This window comes from Schistocerca serialis, chromosome 4 (assembly GCF_023864345.2).
Source record: "Schistocerca serialis cubense isolate TAMUIC-IGC-003099 chromosome 4, iqSchSeri2.2, whole genome shotgun sequence".
Lineage (NCBI taxonomy): Eukaryota > Metazoa > Arthropoda > Insecta > Orthoptera > Acrididae > Schistocerca > Schistocerca serialis.
The window spans coordinates 218,585,977-218,612,684 of NC_064641.1; the positions used below are offsets into that span (position 1 = coordinate 218,585,977).

Sequence of the window (26,708 nt, forward strand, 5' to 3'; positions counted from 1 at the left end):
TTATACTTATGATTAGCAGCATTTTATATCAATTAAGTTTGTAGACAAGAGAAAAGGTGCTTATTAAAATGATACAGTGTGTAGAAATATGGGAAAGGCATGACCTCTGTGCATGACAGTTCTTGCTTTTCTTTTATAATAAAAAAAGTATTAATGCCTTCTTATGTAGTGCAGATTTGGATCATTTCATTTATCAATAGTATCTATTTACTGCTGATATCATCATAGAGTTTTAAAAGTTGGAAAGCAAGTAACCGTGCATTTTGTTCCTCTAATTGTAAGTGGAACAAAATTAATTTTGCTGTTTTTTTAACCTCAAACATGAAATTATTCAGTGAAGAAATGAGAGAAGGTTCCATTAATATCATAGACTTGGTTTGTAATGTGGTACTCCTTTCATTACTTAGTAAATTCACTATCTAGGGACTAGTGATGGAAATTAAATACTAGTAAGTTGATTAAAGCTGTGCAAAGCATATAGTAAAGTGAGCACTATCCTTCCTTCACTTACATTTGCCATGTAACACTGAAAATTTTTAAGCTTACATTACACTGGCTGTAGATAATTTTCCTGAGAAATTAATACTAGTAAGACTTCAAATACATTTCATTTATGAACTGTTGAAATACTTACACCTATGTTTCTTATTTACAGTTGTGTTTGTGGCACTGATCATGATAACACTACCAATGGAGCACCTAATCACATTTTATATGCATCTCTTGAGTGCAACATTGCTTGCTGTCTCTAAAGCTTATTCACTTCACTATGTGATTAAGGAGACATCAGAACCTGGAAATGATGCTGAAACTGGCACTTCCACACGGAATTTTGAAGCACTGCTGTTCCACGTATGTGTGTCTGCAGCCGTAACGTCACTGTTGGACTTGGAAGGGAACAGCCATCGCACCCTACTAGCTGCCTATACTCTGCCACCATCAGCCCGAATTGTGGGGGCACCAGTATATTGTCTCCCTACACTTCACTTCTGTGCAAATATTACTATTGGAGTATGGTTTCTTAGTTACGTACTTGTGAAACTTCCAGATTTGTTTGCACATTTTGTCCATCTCTACCGTTTTGTAGTTTTTGGGGGACGTGTCTTTTATGTCCCTGTAATTGTGTGGCAGCAGTATTATCTAATGCAGCAGCTGTTCATTTTCTGGTGTTTGCTTGTTGTGGTGCAGCTCTACAATTACTGCAATCCACAGGTAAGTTGGACAAACTTATTACCTCATTATTTTCCTGTGTTAAAAATACAGTTCAGATTGTTGTTATTCTGATTGGTTATAACAATTAAATAGCATTAACAGTCAATATTCTTACAATATTTATTGTAGGAGATAAAGGAGCGTTAGCTGAAATCATGAGATTTGTACATACTTTTTCTGCGGACAGTTTAGCTATTTAGTGATGGAAAACACAGTTACAAGTAACAATAGAAAGGAATTTTGTGAACACTGATAATGGAAGCCTTGCAAAAGTTGATGCACGTATGTTCCACCCATTTAGAGCGGCAATATATTCAGTGAAGGGCATTCTTTTCCCTGCTTCCTGCAACATCATTAAACTCGCCCAAAACTAAGTATTTGAAGAACTTTTGCAAATCTGTTCATATATTATAAATAGATTGTTGATCGTCAGTCAAGAGCTATGATTCAAAGTACAATAAAATTATTCTTGGTAAAACTTAGTGCTGATTTCCTCTGTAGAAGACACTCAGCAGAGATGGTGCATCCAGCATGCATTCAGTGGTGCAGTGGATGCTTATCCGACTGCAAATAAATGAAATCATGTTCAGAATCTGAAAGGGTTGTTTATTTTTAAAAGTTTTACACAAAATACAAAAATGGTGTAAATAAGAACTCAAAAAATGGTTCAAATGGCCCTGAGCACTATGGGACTTAACATCTGTGGTCATCAGTCCCCTAGAACTTAGAACTACTTAAACCTAACCAACCTAAGGACATCACACACATCCATGCCTGAGGCAGGATTCGAACCTGCGACCGTAGCAGTCGCGTGGTTCCGGACTGTGCGCCTAGAACCGCTAGACCATCGCGGCCGGCTAAATAAGAACTGACGGTAGCAGTTGTTTCTATTGTGGGATGTATTATATATAGCTTCACATTAGTCTTAGTAGACTGAGAAATGGACAACAGAGGATAAATGCACTTACTTTGCCAACAAACAATTAACTTTTTTTGAAAGCTTTGCTAGTGATGAAGATACACCCACAGTACAGTGAGGTGTAGGATGATGAGGTTATACAGAGACATATAAAGCTGTCATAATGCTGATTCACAGTGATATCTTGTTTTGGAATTTACGTTTCAGAAAATGGATTACAAATGGCATGCAAGATAACACGATTTCTGTTAAACAGAGTGGCAACACTGCAAAATACAGTTCATGTATAACAGATATTTTTAATAATTAGATTTTAAAAATAGGTGAGAAAATTGATAAAAATAGTTCAGATGAGAAAGAAAAAAAGTATACAGAAGAAGCAATGCAGAGGAAATTTAGGGAAGTAAAAATTGATATCACATTTCCATCTGAAATACAGGTCATCATGACTCCAAAAGTTGAAGTTCATATGGGGTGGATATACCTCTAATAACACCTAAAAAAGTTATGATCCTATAATATGTAACATTCCTAGTGACTTACGTAATGCATCATTAACTCAGGGTGTTTTCCCAAGAGTGAAATATGCCATTCTTCCGTTCTGAAAACCGAAGTTTTAAATTTCACATTTAAAAAATCATTTATGCAGGAGTATCATACAAACATACCGTCGTTTGACCATTCCATGCACATAGTAATAAGCATCCCTGTTGTAGCAAAACAACTGAAAGAGTTGAAAACAAATAAGACACCTGGACCAGATGGAAACCCAATTCAGTTTTACAAAGAGTGCTCTACAGCATTGGTTGGCCCCTTAATTTGCATTTGTCATGAATCTCTCACCCAATGCAAAGTCATAAATGACTGGAAAAAAGTGGAGGTGACACCCGTACATAAGGAGTGCAAAGTAGCAGACCTGCAAAATTACACACCATTATCCTTGACATTGGTGTGCTGCAGAATTCTTGAACATATTCTCAGTTCTAATATAATAAATTTCTTTGAGACAATAAAGCCTCTGTCCGCAAATCAGCATAGTTTTAGAAAGCATCGCCTATGTGAAATGCAAGTTGACCTTTTACCACATGATATTCCGTGAACGATGGATGAAGGGGAACAGGCAGATTCCGTATTCCTAGATTTCCTAAAAGCATTTTACATGGTGCTCCACTGCGGACTGTTCATGAAGGTATGAACATATGGAATAGATTCCCAGATATGTGAGTGGCTTGGAGACTTCTTGTGTAAAGTGGTGAGTGTTCAGCAGTATGTTCATCAGAGACAAGGATATAGTCAGGGGTGCCCCAGGAAAGTTTGATAGGACCACTCTTATTTTCTGTATACATAAATGATCTGGTGGACAGGGTGAGCAGCTGTTTGCTGCTGATTCGGTAGTGCATGGGAAAGTGACAAAGTTGAACAACTGTAGGAGGTTACAAGATGTCTTAGTCAAAATTTCTATTTGGTGTGAAGAATGACAACATCATCATCATCATCAGTATTCTGCCGAAAGGCAGGTTTTATGGTAGTTCTCCATGCTGTCCGGTCTCCTGCCATCCTCTTCAAGTCTGCATAATTTCCTCTTCCCTTTATGTCATCTATCATCTTGTATCTCCTTCTGCCTCTCAGTCTTCGCCCACAAACCAATCTTTCCAAAGTATCTGCTAGCGAGCACTCCCTTCTCATTGAATGTCCCAACCAGTTCTTTTTCCTTTCTCATACAACCTTCAGCAGACATCATCTCCCGCCAACCCTTTCCAATACTCTTTCATTACTCACTCTTTCCATCCAGCTTATTCTCTCCATTCTCCTCCACATCTCAAATGCTTCTAACCTTTTTTCATCCTCTCGTCCTAGCATCCATGTTTCTGCCCCATATAGTGCCACACTCCAGTCAAAACATTTGCCAAGCCTTTTCATTAGACCTTTATCTAATTTGCCACATAAAAGTCTTCTCTTTCTGTTGAATGCCTCATTTGCTGTGGCAATTCAAGTTTTCACCTCCTGGTGACACCTCAAGTCTTCAGTTATTGTGCTTCCAAGATATTTAAATGCACTTATTTGGCTAATGGTAGATTGTCCTATTTTAATAGTCTTGTACTGCTGACCATACTCTTTGTTTTTACTGTGTTTATTTGCATCCCATATTCCACACAAGCTTCATTCAGGTCTTTCAGCATGTTATTCACTGCCTGCTCACTTTCTGCCACTAATACCATGTTATCAGCAAATCTTATACATTCTGTTCCCTTTCCACCAATACATATTCCTCTTTTTCCATCTAAGCCTTTCACAATAATCTCTTCAAGGTATGCATTAAACAACAGTGGGGAAAGGCAACAATGTTGTCTGACACCTCGTCCAGTGCTGCTTCCTTCTGACATTTCATTTCCAGTCTTTATCCTTACTTTCCAGGGTAAATATAGATTCTGTATCAGTCATCTCTCTTTCCAATCTACTCCCTTTCCTCTTCAAAATATCCATCAGCTTGTTCCACTGAACTCTGTCAAAAGCCTTTTCTAAATCTATAAAACCAGCAAAGATTTCTGTACCTTTTTTCCATATATCTTTCCCCTATAGTTCTCAACAGGCCAATGGCATCTCTTGTTCCTTTTCCTCTTCTAAACCAAAACTGCTCCTCTGCGATCCCTCTATCCAGCTTGCCATATAGCATTCTATTCTACACAATCAGCAAGACTTTAGCTGCATGAGAAATTAGACTGATGGTCCGATGCTCTTCACATTTTTTAGTGTTTCTCTTTTTCTCTATTGGTACCATAACTGTTGCAAGGAAGTCCTCAGGCCATTCCCCTTTGTCATATATCTCGTTACAGAGGTAGACTATTTCTTTTCTTGCCTTGTTTCCCAGACTCATCAACTGTTCTGCTGGCAAATCATCAATTCCATGTGCCTTCCTATTCTTCATCTCCTTCAGTGCCCTTTCTACTCCTGCTTCCAAGATGGTGAATCCCTCTTCATCTTCCGGCACATGTTGCTCCTCTTCAACCTTAATTTCACTTTGCATTTCATCCCCCTTATACAGACATTCAATATATTCTTGCCATCTGTTCAAAACCTCCCATGGTTCTTCTGTTAGAGTACGATCCGCTCTTTCTATTTCCATGTTGTTCCTCTTTCTTTTACATTCAAAAATTATCTCACTAGACAGTCTATACATCATTTCATACTTTCCCTCTTTCTCCATTTTCTCTCTGACAGCTAGCTCTAAATGTAGAAAAATATAAGTTAATGCAGATGAGTAAGAAAAACAAACCTGTAGTGTTCAAATACAGCGTTAGTTGATTAAATATCTAGATGTAACCTTGTAAAGTGATACAAAATGGAACGAGCAACTAAGGATTGTATTAGGGAAAGCTAATGATTGAGTGTGGTTTATTGGGAGAACTTCAGGAAAGTGTAGTTCATCTGTAAAGGAGACCAGGTTTAGGACTGACCTGTTCCTGAGTACAGCGTGTGTGTTTGGAGCTGTACAAGGAAGACAGCAAAGTAGTTCAGAGGTGTGCTGCTAGATTTGTTACTAGTAGATCCAAATAACATGCAAGTGTTGCAGAGGTGCTTCGGGAACTCAAATGGGAATCCCTGGGGGCAGGCGACATTCTTTTCGAGGAACACTATTGACAAAATTTAGAGAACCAGTATTTAAAACTGACTGGTGCTAAAGCACATTGTGCATTACAGACATGAATGTAATGTAAGAGAAATTAGGGCTGGTACAGAGGCATGTAAAGAGTTGTTTCCCCATTGCTCTATTTGTGAATGGAGCAGGAAATGACTAGTAGTGATAGAGGGTATCCTCCGCCACTCACCGTACGGTGCATTGCACGTTATGTGTATGACATAGAGGTGTCAATCACAATATTCTATTATAGAAGTTAAGCTTTTACAGAATATGTACTTCAAAAAATGTCTCGTTTAGTTCTTATTTAAGAAACAGAATGTTGAGTCATCTTAGGATGTTTGAGTAATACACAGAGGGATGCCACATCATCTGCATGGGGAGAAATTACAGTGGGACTCCCACTGGGGTCAATCACTGACCCACCACTTTCCTTGCTTTATGTTAATGATATGCCGTTGTATGTGAATCAAGAGGCTGAATTATCCCTTCTTGCAGACGATACAAATATGATCGTGAAGCCAACTAAACGACAATCCCGGGGTATGGAATCCAGTCCCAGTTGCAGCTTACTTACTAACAGCTTCCAGGGACAACAAAAATTTTATTTTCAAAAATTTAGAATCCTGGTGTAATCTCCTTATTTAGAGGTATAATCTTATGTGAATGGTTCAACATAGTAAAACAAATATTAGAGTTATAAACTGTGTATATGTCTTAAGACAGCATAACTTACAATGCGCAAATACTCGGACTATATTCATCTACTATTTGAGACTGAGCACTTGCTAGCTTGGAACAAATTTTGCTCATAATTTCAAACCTTTGTGGAACTTTTTCTCACAGACACCCTCCACAAAATGCTGAAAGGAAAAGAGTTTATTACTTACTGTATTTTCACTGTTCATGAGGTAAAACTATCGCATCAGATAAGATGTTTTAATTTATTACTACTTCACTACTAACTGTACTCATAACACACTGAATGTATCTGCAAAATTATATCATTCTATGACACATAGTTCAGGAGATATGAAGTCATAAACAATGAGTGCGTGAAAAACTAAATTTTGCTTAACAAACTGAAGATGTCCTTAGAGTCTCACTCAAGAACTGGCATAGTCAGTGCACAAGTGAGAATCAAGAGTTATCCCAGAAGGGTTAACATTATGACACAACGAATCAGTCACAAGAACAAAATCGCCTTCATCATTATTGTCAGAATCACTTGATAACACTGCCACTACACTTCTTTAGTTTCACTTTCAGTGGAATTGTCCTCAGAACCATAAAGGCATCCATTCACATAGTCATCAGGATTTTTGTTCTCACTAGGAACATCTGAATAACCATCTTCAAAAACCTCTGAAAGTACTTCAGATCCATTAATTTCCCTCAGTTTTCTGAACAGGATCATCTCTTTTTTTTTTTAAAAAAAAAAAAAAAAAAAAAAAAAAAGCAGGAGGAACTTCAGGACAAAAATAGTAACTATTTGAAATATCCAAATACAATAAAAATGTAAAATAAGTGAAAAGTACATGAAGGCCCCAAGTTTGATACATTGACTGTTGGTGCAAACACCTAAATAGATGAAATAATCTAAATATATCACAGCAGATGACATCTGCAGATAGCATGTAGAAAAAATGAGTTATCTTGAGATCTGTTTGTAATGAATGAGTGGTACACGAAACATGAGCAAGCTCAGGATTCATCTGCATTATGTTAAAACTGAGCACAAATTATCCAGAATGTACCCATGAATTGTTTGATAATAAGAGCAGTTGGCAACGTCCAGCAAACTTTAAACATAATTTTTATACATTTTCTGAATTTTTTTTCACTTACATGCTTAATGTCAAATATTACCATATTGACTCATTTGTGAAATAATCGGAATTTTGAAACTATTTTATACATGGGAATTCAATTCTTCAAAGAATCGGGGTTAACTGGGGTCAACAGACAATATAGTAAATGAAATATTTGTGGAAGTTACTGATTGTTTTTGCACAAATGGACTAGGTTTAGTCATTGACAAAACATAGTTCATCCAGTTTTGTACTGTCAAAAATATCTCGCCTCCAATTAACCTAGTATATCAACAAGGAATAGCAAAAAGCATTGAAAATTATTAAATTTTTTAGGTATGCATATTGATGAAAACCGGGTAAAACGTTAAGGTTCATCGACTTTTACCATAAGAATAATTGCTGACTTTAGGGATATAGGAATCAGTAAGTTAACATATTTTGCATACTTTCATTTATTGATTCCTTATGTGATAATATTCTGTGGTAATTATTTGCTTGGTCCAAAAGTATTCATTACACTAAAGGACATAATTGGGAGTTACGGGTGGAGTTCACATACGAACATCCTGCATCTATCGGTTTAAGCAGCTGGGAGTATCAACAACAGCCTTGTAGTGCATTTATAAAATTTGTTATCAAACAATCCATCTAAGTTTGAGAGTAATAGAGATATTCACAAGTCCAATGCTAAATGGAAAAAATGATCTGTATTGCCCTTTAATGAATCTAACTTTGGTATAGAAAGGGGTGAAATATGCAGCTATAAAACCCTTTCAAGAATCCACCGATGTTTAAGTAAAATGTCTGACAGATATCAGAAATGTTTTCAGATTTAAAGATGTTTCTCCTTGAGAACTCTTTCTATTAAAAAATGTATATAGTCAAAATGTATAGTCAAAATGTATATAGTCACAATGTATATAGTCACAATGTAGCCATATAAATATTATTTTTTATTATTTTTAGTTGTATATAATTTTTCTATGTTTGATCTATTGACATTTGACAGTGGAAATGTGATGCCTAGCCACTGCTGATTTATTTTGCTGAAGGGGGTAGATATACGGCCAAAGTTCAGTGTAGAGTTCTTACACCATGCATATTATGGATTGTATGTCAGATGTAGCACTGCACATTACCTGAGTTGAATGAAGTGTTTCACAGAAAATATCAATATTGATAGTAACTTCTACAGACAAAAATTCGATTAGGAATAGACTTCTGCCAGGAAAAGTGGCTGTTATCATTCTTCAGTATGAAACTGAACTTTTAAATACTTTTCCATCATTATTTGCTGAATGTGTATGAAGCCATCCATTGATTGACATTTATTTTTATGTGTGGGGTGAGCTGTCCAAGTCTCATCAAAGATTAGAATGAAGTCCAGAAAATTCTCTCCTCATTCCACTACAGGATGTACTTCACACTTAGTAGACTTTGAAATTGGCACTTGCGTCATGAACCCATTTTAAGTGTTTTACATTTGAGACTTGGTTAATTGAGACTCATTGTGTGGGCAGTATACAGCATTGACACCTTTTGTGAAGAAATAATTACCCTCACATTTCTAGAAGAGTGTAATAATTCCTATTCGAAAGAACTCTGGTTCTGACAGGTGTGAATATTATCAAACACTTTTTATTAAGTCATGGTTGCAGAATACTGACATGAATTATTTACAGAACAGTTGAAAAAGTTGGTGAAAGCTGACCTCAGGGAAGATAATTTTGGGTTCTGGAAAATTGTATCTGCAGTTTGGACAGAAGGCAGCCTGCCTGCAGTTATAAGAGTTGAGGGACATGGAAGGGAAGCAGCAGTTAAGAAACGAGAGAGATGGCATTGTAGCCTCTCTTCAATGGTACTCCGTCTTCACATTGAACAAGTAGTAAAGGAAATCAAGGAGGAATTAAGCAGTGCATACAAAAAGAGGGTAGAAGCTTTTGAAATGTGGTACTATTGTGAGGATATAAAATGCAGACAAGGAAAGCAAGAAAAACATACCTTTAAAAGAGAAATTTGCTTACTTTGAATATAAATTTAAAAGTCGGGAAGTATTTTCTGGAGGTATTTATATAAAGTGTAGCCTTTTAGGGAAGTGAAGCATGAACAGTACATGGAATAAGAGGATAGAAGCTTTTGAAATGTGGTGCTGTAGACGAAGGCTGCAGCACAGGTGCTAGACTGAATAACGATGAGAAAGTACTGAATCGAATTGGGGGGGAAAAAAACAGAAAAGAAATTTGTGGCTTGGCTTATCTAGAAGAAGGCATCGACAGTAGTCAGTTTGGCTGTGGGTGGAACAACTGTTGACTGTAGAGGGAGACCAAGGCTGGACTATTGGAAACAGATTCAAGTAGATGTATGTTGCAGTGGTTATACAGAGATGAAGTGGCCTTCACAGAATACTGGATGTAATCCCATTATACCTGACTTCAGCATATCTCTCTCTCTTTCTAAATTCTCAAACTACCGACATCATTAAGGGATCCAATATTCTGTGCTCTGACCTGTAGAATGCCAGTTTTGTTTCTCTTGATAACATGTCATGAGTGGTCCCCGGCCAGGGATCTGAATGGGAAACTATTTTACCCCCAGAATATTTTATCCTAGAACATGGCATCATCATTAATCCATACAGGAGACCCGCATGTCCTCAGCAAATATAACAGCTGTAGCTTCTCCTTGCTTTCGGCCGTTAGCAGTGCCAATGCAGCAAAGCCATGTCACTAGGGCATCTCAGTCAGTCATACAGACTGGTGCCTCTGTGACTGCTTAAATGGTCCGCTTCAGGAACCACATGTTGGTCTACTCTCTCTGATGTGGTTACTCTTATGGTATGGTTATTTGTATTGTAAAGTCACACAATCATCCTACATTGTCAAGGTCCTTTATTCAGATCACATTGTCATTGCTGCCCACTGATGAAATCTCCTCAGGCTTCCTTTCAAGTGGCTGTGTTGAAATTCCATGATGTTTTGATGAGTGTTACTCTCACCATTTTCTGATGAATGTCAAGATTGTGTGGGGCATACTATATAAATATACTCGAGCGGTGACTGGCTCTCCCCACCCCTTTCTCCAGGCACATGTGTCGGCGTCTTGTTGTGCAGGTGTGGACTGCCATTCAACTCTCAGTGCATTCAGTGTTGCTCAGACTCATGAAGCGTTAAATTATTGGCGTATAGCTAATAGTGCAGAATTCCATGCCGAACATAGCTAAGATCCCTTGTCCCTGTTGATGAGACTGTCATGCAGTTTCTTTGGTGGTGCTCTCCTAAAAGTCACTGTCCTCACTGAGGCTATCTTCTGCCGCTGATAATGTATCTTTATGCCCCAGATATATGCAGCTAACGTGTTCCATGCAGCATTGCAAGATTGAGTGCTGTGTTTGCTCATTGAACAGGCAGCCACACTCACAGGGGATGCTATATGTACTGGGTCTTTACGATTGTAGTTTACCCTGTATCAAGTCAAGCACATCTTTCATTTCTTGTGGCAGTCAAAAAATGGCCTTGATGTTTTTTTCCAAGGATTCTTACAATTTTGATTTAGGGAGGTCTGTTGTAGGGGATGATGGTGAGTTTCTCCTCCTCGTTCTTTACCAGTTTCTCTCCCCCTTCTTTGCAGATGGCTGTATCATATGATTTTGTCAGTGCATGTCTAGTCTGCTCTTTACTGTACCCATTTTGGTGGAACACGTGTCTAAGGCATTGCAGCTCTGCTGGGAGGCTGCCTTTGTCACAGATGGAACAATGTACTGGTGTGCCAGTGACAACAGCTTGTTGCATGAAGGTACACATCTGTGTGGATCTTCTTCTGTGGACTGCATGTCCAAGGGCACTGTCTGCTTTTCTTCATTAGAATTTCAAAAAATGGAAGACTTACATTCTGTTCTAGCTCCATTGAGAACTGTGTTTTGATGGACGCGCTGGTGGTCTAGGAACTCATTCAGGCCTCTCCGCCCTGTTCCCACATGACGAAGGTGTCATCCACCCAATGGAAGAAGTTTTTCAGTGTGAGTCACACAGTTTTTAGTGCCATCTCCTCTAAGTGTTCTGTATAGGGACTGGCAATCCCAGGGCCAAGTGGTGAACCCATGCCTACTCCATCAACTTGTTTATAGAATTCTCCACTACGTGTAAAGTAGCTTGCGGTGAGTATATGTGCAAATAGGTTCCTTGTTTGGGGCTCAAATTTATCTGGTAAGTGTACCAAGCTGCCTTGAAGTGGTATGCACGTGAAAAGAGATGTTACATTGAAGCTCAGCACAGATCGTCATTCTGCAGCCACACCTCTTTCAGCAGGGCCATGAATTCGGCCGAGTTCTTAATGTAATGACTGGATTGTCCCACTATGGGGTTCAGAAGTTAGGCTAGTTACTTGGCCACTCCATATGTGGGTGCATTAATTGTGTTTACTACAGGAATGAATTTTAGGCAGTCCATAAAAGTACTAGTGCATGTCAATAGAGCTGCTGCTTATCTTTTTTTCTTTATGGCTGACTCATGAAGCAAAGCTTTTGTTTTTCTTATCATCTTTGGTGTTGAATCCGGCTGCAGCATGCTGTAGGCTGGATCCTGTATGAGAGATCCTGTATGAGAGTGCCAATTGCAAATACACTTCTTGGTCTTACTGCTGGATAATATTGTGCAAGTCCCACAATATTTCATGGGTTTAATTGTTCGACATCTTCACGTGGTGGTTGTTGCTGTTGTTACTGCTGCAGGACAATACTGATGATAATCATGTAGCAGCATTGAAATTTATCAGGCTGGGAGCAGGAAATAAGCGTGTGCTGGATGACACTCACAGTTGGATGAGAGCAGCACTTGTAGTACCCCCTACCAGAAGCCAAAGAGAGGGCTTTGGCATGTGCGCAGTAGGCAATGACTGTGCTGCCCTCCACTGTGCTGTATCTGGTCATGAATCAGAGGTTCTTGTTTCTTCTGTTTTAATTTAATGGCAGTCAGTGTTGGATTCCAGGCTGGGCTTATTTGAAAGCTGACATTCCTCTTGATAATATTGTCTGCCTTGAGAATACATATGGCTTTCTTAAAAACATGATCCCAGAATGATGATGCTGAGGATAAAACTTCAGTCTTATCACTAAACATGCAAAACCTCATGTTCAGACAATGCTCCACTCGCACTGATTTACCAGGTTGGCCCAGCTTGCTTTACAGTGGTGTTTAGCATAACATTCGTGCACATTTCAACCAATATATCTGCCCAGTGTAAGATTTCCCACATTGGTATGGGACATTATATACGACATGCTGTCTAAGGCCAAGAATGTCTCTGACCAACCACAACAAATTCCTCAATTTTGCTGGTGTATGAAAACCTCACTTTGTATCTTGTCTTTTGATCATGTCGTCAAGAATAGAAATAAGCCTCAAGAGACATGATATAAAGTGTGGTTTTCATCCACCAACAAAATTGAGGAATTCGTTGGTTTTGTCAAAGGTAATCCTGGCCTTAGGAAGAATGTCATATATATGATCCCATTCCAATGGAAATCTTACAGTGGACGGACATGTCTAATAATGCAAAAATTTTTATGATGAACACCATTGTCACACACATCTGAGCCAACCTAATAAATCAGCAGTAACAGAGTACTCTCTGAATACAGGGCGTCACATGTTTTATGAGAAGAGTGAAGTTTTATCACCAGTGTCATGGTTCTGTGATTGTATTTTTAAGGAGGCAGCACATATTCCTCTGGGAGACAAGTTTATCAACAGGGATCCAGGTTTTCAACTAAGCACTGCTTGGAATCCAGCACTAACTGCCATTAAGTTAAAACAAGAGAAACAAGAACCTCTGATTCACAGCCAGACACAGTGCATCATAAAGATGTAATTCACCTTGCACACACATTTCCTGATTCTGCCCAGATAAATTTAGATACTGCCACATGATTGTCATCCCTTGCAGCAGTTTGGCAACAGCAAACTACTGCAACCTGAAAATTTTGAACAGTTGCATTGATGAAATATTGTGGGACTTGGGCAGTGTTATCCTGCTGCAAACCCAAGAAGTGTATTTCCAACAGATCCATTGGCAAATACTGAAAAGTCACAGAGTGCTAATTTTCTGGTGGTAGTCATCAGCACACAATAGTACTCTCATATATCCCTTGTCAGCTGGTAGGACTATTGTGTTATCATTAGTAATGTTGGTGTTCTCCATTCTTCTGCTGTCATATTTGGTTTTGAAAGTCGGATTTATCTATGATCCTGAATTTCCCACATTATGTCCTTCACCATTTCTGATGGCAGGACATGGATTCCTCCTTTGGCATCAATAATAATGTCCTATTTCAGTAATGTGTTTGGAATCCCAACTTCTAAAGCCAAATATGAGAACAACAAAATGGATTGCAATAAGATTGGTAAGAGAGAGAACACAGCAGTCTTATCTGCTGACAAAGGAAAGATTGTTTGCTGATCACTACCATCAGAAACTAAATGAGACCCAGCACCAAAGATGACAATATAAACAGTAGCATTCCTCCACGAGTCAGCTTTAATGAGAAGAGATATGAAGTGGTTCCATCCAAAGGCTCCAGTGCGTCTATGCTTGTAACTCTGTCCAAACAGGCCTCAGAAGCCCCAACAGAACTGACAGACCACTGTGTCATCCTCAGCTGACAGGCTTCACAGGATGTGTATATGAAGGGGCATGTGATCAGCAAACAGCTCTCCCGGCTGTTGTCAGTTTTTGTGACCGGAGCCTCTTCTTCTCAATCAATTAGCCTCTCAAATGGCTTCACAAGGGCTGAGTGCACCTCTTATGCCAACAGTGCTCGGCAAACCCGGATGGTCACCCACCCCAATGTTAGCCAAGCACTTAACTTTGGTGTTATGATGAGAACCATGTTACCACTGTGGCAAGGCCATTGGGCCATGCTTGTAAGGACTGCATAAAATTCATGAAGAAGTGTGTACCAATGTGTCCTATAGTGAATGCCGTTAATGCCCCTACATGCTGTATGGAGTGGCCATATATCTAGCTTCACTTCTGATATCCTTGGGGGCACTAAAACCATCATGTGAAGAACTCAGCCAAATTCGTAGCCTTACTGAAAGAGATTAGCTGCACGAAGGATGATCTGCTTCTGGGCTTCGATGTGACATGTCTTTCCACAAGAGACCCTGTGTCATTCCATGTGAAATCGCCTAATTTCCAACATTTTCATACTTGCCATTCACAGATTTCAATGAAATTTTATGTGAACGTTTACACATGTCTGCAGTGAAGTGAACATTGGTGAAGATTAATGTTAATTGAAGCAATACTGGCTGAGACATAGTCATTTGTTTGACATCGTGCATGACTTGTGTAGAGTGAGCATGAATTTCTAACGATTTTGAGCTGTTATATCTCAGGCAATATTTTGTTATAGAAAATTTGGCCATCTTGTACAGCTTCATGCATTCTCTTATAAAACAATAATGAAAATTATTTTATAAGTGATATTCAGCCAGAAAATTTTATGTAAAATCATCCAAAAAAAATCAGCACCCGAGAAAATGTCAAAGTCAGGCATCATAACTTGGGGACTAAAGGGATGACAAACAAGAAACTTGGCATGTAGTAACCTAACAACACAAAGTTCTGAAGTAATAAGTTTAATTTTTATACCACCCTCTAAACTGAATAATTTTAAGTGCAACGTTGATTTTGGAAAAAGGTAAAATATTTGGTATTTTAGACTTGATTTTGCAGAAAACTGTGATCTATAAAGCTCTCCAAACTAGGCTCATTAGAAAGATCATGGTTTGAACAACAAAACAAGGTGTATTTGATTATCCAATGCGGCTAACAATGCTACATTATTTGAATTAAAGTTGGATGCAAAAATTGCAGCAGCAAAAAAAAAGGGAAAATTCCAACTCTTATTTCTCATAGAGTAAAGATACGCTGAACATAAAACTTCATATGAAATAGTCCGGTAACACAACAATGTAGAATATAAAATACACCCACCTACTATTTTTCAATAATCTACAAATTTGTTGAAAAAGGGGTGATTTTTGTGAAACGGTGTAAATAGTCTATATGTGACACTTCTTTTGCAAATACCATTTTTTTTTAAATTAAAGCTTCAAAAGCAGTCTCATTCAAAATAACATGTATTAAGTGCCCCCCCCCCCAAAAAAAAAAAAAAATAAAATAAATAAATAAATAAATGGCTCAAGCAGTAGCTGTTAATAAAGTTTTAACCTTGGCTACTTATATCTCACCGATTAAAGGCATGATAAACATGACACTTTGTATGCAACAATTTAGCAGCTTAAGGTTTTCCAGTATAAAACATCAGTCATGTATTGCTTCTAAATTTCATGCAAAATCAGTTTAAACTTTATTTCCATAAAAATTACAAAAACAGATCTCATTCAGTTTGCTTTAAGAAAATTTGTTTTCTATGACTGTTTCCAAAGTAATCACAGTTGGAAAAAGCATGTGGTCAAGCATCCAGAAAATTACATTCAATTTTCCACCATGCGCTAACAGTACCTGAAAATGATGGGCAGATTTGGAGGAATGTGACTTGGCAACAGGCTACACTGCAGCAACTGGTTGTTGTCTACGGGTGATTTCATCTCAAATCATACAGATCATGAGTGAACATGTCATATCACCATTTAAAAGTTTGCTGAAAAAAATAAATGTTGAAGTTCCACATGATACTTCTCCAAAACTACAGTATTTTTGCAGTATTTTGATTTTCTGATGATCTGTTAAAATGCTATAGACCTTTCTAAATGAGAGTTATTTGTGAAAATGTAATAACGAATGTAAAAATTGAAAAATTGTTATAAAGAAACCAAAAGTGATAGAAATTAGAAATCTGAATTTATTTTCAGTAAATACTTTGTTCCCTATACTATGAGACGTGATAAATACACACTCACTTCTGATTTTTTTTCATTTTTTGTTTTTGGAAAAATAAGCTATGAAAATTTGTTACTTTTGCAAATTTAAAAAATATGTTTTGAAAATATGAATAGTCACAGGATGCTAACTGTCTTGAGAAATGATAAAGTGGAAGGACTGCTAACTGTCAGCTATGACATTAATGCATGAAATTCTTAAACTGTCAAAATATTTGTACATAAAGGTGAAAGAATCTGAAATTTTTTAGTTATTTTAGAAACAATTGTCTCCAAAACCCCCATCCTAAATGTTCTAAAAGTTTCATCGTACATTGGTTGGTCATTGTGCTTAGGGACAGTACAATCAGAGTGAGCAATACTTGTCTGTACAAAATGTGAGAAATTTTATAAGTAGACCTAGCTCTACTCCCAAGGTCAGAAAATCATGGACTAAATATTTAAATTGATCACTGATTTTAAGTAAATGTAATGAAAAACTGGTATTTATTAACCAAAATAATTACTTTACAACGTTATAAATGAGTGGGAAAGCAATTCATAGTTTTGTTTGAAAGCATTTAATAACAAAAATGAGATATATGGAATACTTATACCCAATTTGCTTGTTATATTATTCAGTAGTTATTATTGTCTTCTGTCATGATTTTACTTCTTATGACTTTCCATGAATTGAAATTGCCTACAATGTAACAATCAACACTGCACTGTTGAAAAGAGTTCCTTTTTTTCCCATCTGCTTCTCATGGAACTTTTATAGCCAAGCCGAATTTGCACATGGGCGAGGATGATCCAACAAGAGCAGTACTTGGGAAATGGGATCTGCACACTGATCTTTTGATGATGGCCACTTGAAAGCATTAGCATGACCATGAGGAGTCATAAAAGAGATGGTTATATCTTACAGCTCATGAGAGACACTTATTATCTGTCCCACCTACCAGTGATTGTCATACACACAAGAAATGAACTTGCTCACTACAAAGTCTTCTAATGTGTACTGTGGCCTCTGCATTTCACGCACAGTAATAGGCTGCATTTCGTTGAGAACCTTCCTTACAATGTATATGCCACTCTGGGATGCAACCCAGTAGTGACTTGATTGAATTCCTACCACCGGCTTCATAGCAGACCACTTTCTCTCTTTTTTAAATGGAATTTCCATAATGTACTTTCATTTAGAATTAAGAGTTTCATGTTTGTTACTAATGTTGGTATGGTGTGTACGAATTCAGTAGTATCTCTTATTGCATCAAGAGCTTCATGCTGGAGATTCTTGTTGCAAGATGTTCACAGAGGTCTCTACCCTGTCACATGCTTTTTTTCCATGGCTTGTTGCTGAAAATATCTATTTGTTGTCTTAAATCCTTTACTATAGTGTTGACCAAGCTCATAAAGCTGAAAGTAGTTTCTAAAATGAGATGCTGCACCATCAGTCACATACACATGGTTAGGAAATGGATGGCCTCTGGAGGTTATGTCATCAATTATCATTCTGACAGCATAGCATGGATGTGCACTGTCATGAATGAGATCATCATTGACAGTAGCAAAACAGTGTGATGTTCCAAGGAAGTGAGCAACACATGTGAATATTGATAATGTGAACTGTGCCAGTGGGAACTTTGAATTTTGTTCTCCAAAGCAAAAGACCAGTTCTCGACAAAGTTGAAATGAAGAACTAATGTGTCAGTATTCTGGGATGTGTCTGATTTTACTTCTGCCATGATCTATATCTGAATCCTCTGGATTTGATGGTGAGCTACTCATTTCATGGCCCAATGTCTAACCTCTCTAACCAGTTTCTCTGACTCGACTGTCTTACTCACCAACTCTCCTCCCTATCACAATCCACAGGTTACATCAGTGTCAGTATCCTGAAGGTGTAATGCTTCAAGAGTCATCACTTCAGTACCAGAACACATTGCACACTCCTGCAATCAACATTTATCTTGCAACTCTTGACATACAGACAAAAGCATCAGGTCCATCTCTACATACTTCTTTCCTGTGACATTGCTTATGTCGAACAAACAAGTTTCAGATTGTGCAGTAAATAGATGTGCATACTTCCTTCACTGGCTGGTGTTTTACTCATTTTGGTCACAAGTAGCAGAATTTTGTAAGACCAACTTTTAAATTCAGGTTCTCTATTTTCATTAGGAGATTTGCTTCTCCTGTTGATCTTGTCATATATCTTTTTACCTTTTTAACTTTTTCACTATTTTCACTAACAGAGATAGCATCAGCCTGGTTAGGATTTTGCCTGCTGTAATCTTTGTCATCACTTAGGTAATATTCCAGAGCAAGAGTACATGTATCATCTTGCAACAGATGCCCACAGAATGAATCTAGGCATGCCCAAATACCTTTCTCATTTTTTATTTTATGAGCTTTTCAAATCAAATAATGTGAGAAAGTGAGTATGTATTCCTGTAACTGCTGCATATAGTAGTTACCTGGTATCAGTGTGAGTAACTGTACCTTCTCAGTATAGGTGGCTACTGAGATTAACAGTATTTAGGTTTTGAAACCCCACATCACATTTCGTGCACATATCACTATCCTCAGGTGCTGCACAAATTGCATCTACATTATACACTTCACAAAGTTTTGAAGATGTTGCTTGTGTAAAACTTGTTTTGATTTCTTCCACTTTTCTTTTTACATACTGTTTTCTTCTTGTGCTTCTTACCTTCCTTGGACTTTTAAGGGAATGCTAACATTCGACACATCAGCAACTTCACACCCAGGAATATAAACATCTGCAGTGTCTTCTTCAGTTTCACATTCTGTGATGGTGATCGTTTAGGTGGGTTGTCACTAAATCTCTTCTTGTAGTGAGTACAGCAATCCCTGCACAATGGCTGTGATACTAATACCTTTACTTGAGGACCAAGATACCTCTGACAGATTTCTAACAACTGTGAAGTGCTTTTCACTTTTCTTAAACACTGCCTTCTTGTGTCTGTTTTCATAGTCCACACACCTCTTCTTCTTTCACTACTGTGTTTCCTCACTGACATTGTATCTAACACAAATTTTAAACCAAGTACAAAGTTTGATGCAGAATTGTTTATGTGCAAGTTTGCACTCATTTATTAGAAACAGAAGAGCACTGGAAACAGTGTTACCAGCATGCATATTTTTCACTATAAATTCAATGATGCGAAATGTGCAGAATGTTGAAAAATTTTTAATACTTTACACAGAAAAACATTGCCCACTGAGTTTGCATTGACTACTAACATATTAATGAAACAGTATTTTGTGTAATTCTCAAAAGATTTCAGGTGTAGGTTTTTGAGTAAATAACTTAAAACTTGTGAATATAATTTTTTACATTCTTAATAATAAATATTTACATAATACAGATAGGTGGAGCAGAGAAGATACTGTTTATATTAACATCAGTAGTATCTGGTAATGTGACAGAAAATATAGTTTTCTGTGACTTTCCAAATTAGATTTTTTAAGTGGAAAAATTAACTTAAATTTCATACTTTCACCTGAAATTTGTAATTTAAAGGAAGCCCGTAAATGTGTGGGTGTCAACTAAATTTCAACACATTAAGAGGGAGCTTATACACAAAACGTGTGCCATGTCTCCAGTACTTTTGGTTCATCAGGGTTTTTTCCACTCTTCTGTTTTAAGAGTTACTTACAAAATATACATTTTTCAGAGGGCCGTACCATTTACAAAAATTAAAGTAAAACAAAAATACCTTATTTCTTAACACATATTTTTTACAGAAAAATTCATGACCACAAGTTGACATGACCCGTTTGATTTGAGATGAAATCATCCCTATGTTACATTACATGTGACTTCTATTTTTAAAATGACAAGTAATATCTCGCTATATTGTGTTGATCCGTGGTAACAGTCTCACTATCCATTCAGCGTCACGAACCAGTAGCCCAGTTGGAATTGGGGCCGTGCAGTGCCAGACATCAATGGGTTTTTTTCATTCAGATTTCCAAGCCTGTAATTTGGTTTCCTAATTTATGTACTGAAGACTTATTAAAATTCTTAGTTTGTTGTGCAAGATGCTGGTTAGGGATGTCATTGGGAAAATTTGCAAGCTACATTACAACCTTTTGTAGCTTATTATGTCAATGGAGGAATGCTGTAAATTGTTCATTGTTGCATTTTTTTACGTAATGATATGGTGGTACCTGCACATGTGTTCATTTGAAAATTGATTGACTTTTTGTTGACTCACAATATAAAATTTATAAGAAAACGATTTTAACATTTATATGGAATAGAACATTTTTGGGCACCAACCTTGGTTTCCTAATTTATGTACTGAAGACTTATTAAAATTCTTAGTTTGTTGTGCAAGATGCTGGTTAGGGATGTCATTGGGAAAATTTGCAAGCTACATTACAACCTTTTGTAGCTTATTATGTCAATGGAGGAATGCTGTAAATTGTTCATTGTTGCATTTTTTTACGTAATGATATGGTGGTACCTGCACATGTGTTCATTTGAAAATTGATTGACTTTTTGTTGACTCACAATATAAAATTTATAAGAAAACGATTTTAACATTTATATGGAATAGAACATTTTTGGGCACCAACCTTGGAAAAACTCTGTTTGATGGGATTGGTGGCACAATCAAGCAATTGGCTACTCATGCAAGCCTACAGAGGCCATCAACAAATCAAACATTGATGCCAAAAGATCTATTCAACTTTTGCAACCAAATTGGAGTTGTTACTTGGCCATTACATTGCTTGTATATGTGATAAGGTGGATTGGCAACATTGACGTATCAGTGGAACAAAATGATGCTCTGATAAAATTTATACATCCTCAAGGCCCAGCTTTTTCATTTTATTGGGCCGAAAGACAGGGTAGTTGTTGGGTACCTCATTTCCTTGCCCTCTTTTCCTTCAGTATCATCATCTGGTCGATAGTATTAATTCCCAGACAGTGTACAGGAGAAACTGGCTAAAAAATTTCAAATAATGTAAACTACATTGTTGAGAAGTTTAAAATCAAATTTGATATTACTTCTTGCTTGTCACCAATGTAAGGTACCCCAATAGATTTGAGGATCAGAGATAAAGTACTTAGCAAATGGCTTTGAAGCAGACAGGTGCCACCACCTGGCTTATGAATGTAAATTAAGAAACCAATTTACAGGCTTGAGAACCTGGATGAAGAAACACACTCATGGCTTGTATGCTTGACTCCTATACCGATTGGGTTGCTAGTTCGTATTTTGGACAGATAGTGACAATATCACCATGGACCAACACAATATTTTGAGATATTACTTGTCAGTTTAAAATGGTGACCACAGTGTAACATGGGCAACAGGTTTCTGCGGTATAGCCTGTTGCCATGGCACATTCCCTCAAATTTGTCGGTCATTTTCAGGTATTGTTAGCGTATATTGGAAAATTCAAAATAATTTTCTGGATGCTTGACCACATGCTCTTTCCAGTTGTGATTAGTTTGAAATTAGTCACAGAAAACAAATTTCCTAAAAGAAAATTGACTGTGACCTATTCTGAAATTTTTATGGAAATTGGGCTTGAGCTGATTTTCCTGGAATTTAGAAAGCTGCATGTGAATGATATTTTATATTGAAAAACCTTATTGTTGTGACTCGCCGATCTTTCAAAGTGCCGCTGCGCAGTTACACGCATCCTCTACATGCGGCGCTGTCTGCCAGCCATGCAGCAGCAGCGCCACCTAAGCAGCCAGCCAGCCAGTGGCCGCTAGACTCGGACTCGGTTATGATTTGACTGTTAAAGTGACACACGTCTTACTCTGTTTACTTGATCTGTGACTTTCATGTATTGTGTCGTCCTTGAAATATATTTGTTCAACTGGTAGTTATAACACTTATATTTTGCAATTTTGCCTGAACTTTCCTGGCTGAACATTGTTGGCAAAATTCTGATCATTATTACTCTGAAGAGAGTGCAGAAAGTTGTAGAATATGGCCATTTCATTTCTTTCAACAAAATATTGCCCAAGAAATAACAGCTCAAAATCACCAGAAATTCAAACTTGCTCTGCCTAGAGTAGCACGCAGAATCAGGCAACGACTGTATCTCAGCCAGTATTGCTTCGAGTGTTGAACTTTACCAGTGTTCATTGGGGACATGTGTGAATGTACACATAAAATTTCAATGAAATTTGAGATGTTTGATCAGGGAGGTCAAGATTAGTTGAATGGAATGACCTCACTTCAACACCTTGGAACTCCTAGATCATTTTGAGACCAAAACATGGAAGTCATTTGGGTAGGTACTCACCACAACCTACTTCACATGTGGTGAGGAGTTCTGTGAACAAGTTGAGTAGCCATGGGCTATCCACATGCCCCCAGGTTTGTGAATCTGTATATGGAGCACTAAAAAAACTTCATGGCTCAAACCCAAACACTTCTGTTCTTAGGTAGATGACACCTTTGTTTTGTGGGAACGTGGTAGAGAGACTCTGAATGAGTTCCTGGCACACAGAACAGAAGAATGGAAGATTGGGTTAATGCACCATCGACATTGAGGTCATTACAGATGGAGCAAAGGCTTGGATTGTGTCAAGGATAGGGAAGGAAATTGGCCTTACCCTTTCCATCCTGGCATTTGCCTGGAGTGATTAGAGAAATCACATAAAACCTAAATATGAAAGGCAGGATGTGCGTTTTGTTGTGACAGTGCCACGACATTTAACACTGCCGCCACGACAGTATGCGCAAATGGCGATAGAGGCGCTCCGCAACTCGGCTGAGCGCGGGAGCGCCACCTAGCTACGAACGGCACCGGCCGCATGTCATGGCATGGCAGTCGAATAAGAGATACTGAGTTGTTATCATATAACCAGCTATTGTTTCTAAGTGAGTGTGTTTGAATATTCGCGCAATTGTTGGTGATTAAAGGTTATAACACTTTTTGGCGACGAGGATGGGATATTTTCACTGCGTTGTGGATTTGTGTGTTCATGACGGGGCAGACATGGAACAGCTTATGCAAGCGCTCATTGAACAACAAACGCAGCTGATGGCTGATATTCAGGCACAACAAACACAGCTGACGGCTGCTATTCAGGCATTGTCGACATCGCTTACTCATCGTCTGTCTTCCTCTTCTTCGCCTCCATTCCCTCCTTACGACGAGGCCGCTGAAGACTGGGAGGACTATGAGAAGCGTTTGCGGCAAAACTTCTTGGCTTTCGGCGTTGTCGATCCTCCTATGTGTAAGTCGTTATTTCTATCTTGGATTTCCCCACGGATCTATCAGCTGCTATCTCAGTTAGCCCCTCTGTGGGAACCTGCCTCCCTGTCCTTCCAAGAAATGTGTGACTTATTGTCTAACTATTACCACAAAAACACCCACGTCGTTGCCACCCACGTGGCGTTCTACCAGTGTCGTAAACAGCCCCATCAATCTTACCGGACTTGGGCGGCGGAACTACACGGTCTGAGTAGGAAATCTCAGTTTATCACGGACACTCATCATGAGTCTTATGCTTATTCAATGGTTAGGGATGCTATTCTACGGCTTGCTCCTGATAAAGAAGTTCGGCAACGTGCCCTACAACTGCCTAACCCGTCGTTGTCGGAAGTTCTAAGCATCGCTCAATCCTTTGAAGTGTCTCACGCTGCTGGCATGCAAATAGACGTGTGGTGTAATGTAGGCGCTGTACAGTCAACTTTCGACACGGTCAATTTGCCTGTTTCACAGGAGAACGAAGATGTGGTGGCGGTTCACTCGCGTAAACGACGTCGCGTTGGGCTGCAACGCTCGCAGAGAAAACAGCAACCACAGAAGCAGGTTCATTCCGCTCTTCCTTCTTGTCCAAGTTGTTTCGTACAGCATGACAGGGCCGCGTGTCCAAAATGTTGGGCCACGAGTAATTCATGTAGGAAAAAAGGCCACATTGCTTCTGTGTGTCAGTCCCCTAAAGTTCCTGTCGATGAGGACGAGGCATCGGACATGGATGTTAACTGTGTGCTTTCTCAAACAAATAAGTTGTTTGTTACTGTTCGTGTTCTGGATAAAGACATTCGCATGCAAGTGGACACTGGCTCTGCAGTAACTCTCATTAATTCTCGCACGTATTTGGAGTTGGGCTCCCCTCCCTTGTCTCCAGTTACGCGAAATCTGAGAACTTATAATAAACAGAAAATTCCTATCATTGGCCAGTTTGATGCTTCCACTGCCTACAAGTCTGTTGTTAGGCCACTCACGTTTTATGTGGTGGATCATGCGGGCACTGAAAACCTGTTCGGTTATGATGCTTTCCAGTTGTTCGGGTTCTCCATTGATGATGATGTGCACCTCATATCTGAGGATATTCCGTATCAGCAGCTGGATGGCTTGTGTTCTGAATTTTCGTCCGTGTTCTCTGCTGGTCTGGGTCGTGCCAAGGATTTTGAAGCCCACACTACTCTTAAACCTACAGCTCGCCCTAAGTTTTTCCGGGCACGTCCTATTCCTGTGGCGTTGCGTGCACCTGTCAAGGCTGAGACAGACAGGTTAACAGCTTCAAGGATTCTCCTTCCTGTTACCTCCAGCGAATGGGCATCGCCCATCGTGGTGGTTTCTAAACCTAACAGGAGTCTGCGATTGTGTGGTGATTTTAAAGCCACCGTCAATGCCCAGAGCCTCATTGACACTTATCCTCTTCCCCGTCCTGAGGAGTTATTTACCAAGCTCGCTGGGGGCCAGTTCTTTTCCAAACTTGACTTATCGGAGGCGTACCATCAGTTGCCGTTGGATGCTTCTTCCAAGGAATTTCTCATCATCAACACTCCTTGTGGGTTGTATCAGTACCAGCGGTTACCATTTGGCGTCGCTAGTGCGCCGGCCATTTTTCAGCGGTTTTTGGAACAGCTCACGGCTTCCATTCCCGGCTGCATAAACTATCTGGATGACATTGTTGTCACAAGGGCCTCCACTGAGGAGCACCTCCGCAATTTGCGTTCACTGTTTCGGGTTTTGCATTCAGCTGGGTTGAAGTGTAATCTGGACAAGTCACAGTTCTTCCAACCCTCCATTGTGTATCTTGGTTTCCACTTGTCCCATGAGGGTATACGTCATCTACGTCAGCACGTTGCAGCCAGTAACGCTCTACCCCGGCCGTCTACGGTCAAAGAACTTCAGGCGTTTCTAGGCAAGATTGCTTATTATCACAAATTCATTCCATCTGCGGTGGCGGTAGCTCATACTCTGCATCAGCTGTTATGCAAAAACGTCCCTTTCTGTTGGTCCGACGAATGTGAGCAGGCTTTTGTCTGGCTGAAGGCTCATTTGCAGTTGGCGCCTTGTCTTGCCACATTCCGTCTGGGTCAGCACTTGGTTCTGGCGACTGACGCGTCACAGTATGACCTAGGGGCTGTTCTCGCCCATCGGTATGAGGATGGGTCGGAACAACCCATCGCCTATGCTTCCAAGACCCTCAATGATGCGCAACGGCACTACTCTCAAATCGAAAAGGAGGCGCTCGCTATCATTTATGCTGTAAAAAAGTTCAGCGTTTTTTTGTATGGTTCTAAGGTTCACCTCATCACCGACCACAAGTCGCTGGTCTCTCTGTTCAGCCCATCGGCGTCGCTTCCGGATAAGGCAGCTCACCGCCTGCAATGTTGGGCCTTATACTCGTCTCGTTTTCACTATGAGATTCACTATCGCCCCACGGCCCAGCACGCCAACACTGACGCATTGTCGCGATTGCCGATGGGCCCCAACCCGGTTTTCGATCATGATGAACTACTCTGTTTCCACATGAGGAAGAACGCCGTGCGGTCGAGGGTTTTCCACTTACAGGTTCGCAGGTCGCATCGGCTACTGCGCGGGACCCGGTCCTGCGTCAGGTGATCGGTTTTGTTCAACGGGGTTGGCCGGACAGGACCAAGGGCTGGGCATCGGATCCCCTTCACAACTACCATGCCTTGCGCCTTCGTCTGTCTGTTCGTGATGGTGTTGTTCTTCTGGCCACGGATGGCGCATCTCCATGGGTCGTGGTGCCAGCCTCTCTTCGCAAAGATGTTCTCAAACTGTTGCATGAAGGCCATTGGGGGATTTCTCGGACTAAGTCCGTGGCCCGCAGGCACGTTTATTGACCTGGTATTGATTCGGACATCGCCCACTTGGTTGCTGCGTGTGGTCAGTGTGCTCAACAACTGGCTGCACCTCGTACATTGCCCTCTCTGTGGCCTGATCCGGCGCAGCCGTGGGAACAGGTGCACGCTGAC

General features: G+C 39.3%; 1 protein-coding gene across 1 annotated transcript in view; it reads left to right on the forward strand.

Annotated features, from left to right (window-relative positions):
- Positions 1-26,708, forward strand: part of LOC126473653 (RING finger protein 145-like) — a 189,902-nt gene that overhangs the window by 37,627 nt on the left and 125,567 nt on the right. The window contains exon 3 of the mRNA XM_050100877.1: positions 656-1,212. Within this exon, the coding sequence (XP_049956834.1) occupies positions 656-1,212 (557 nt within the window). The remainder of the gene's footprint in view (positions 1-655; positions 1,213-26,708) is intronic.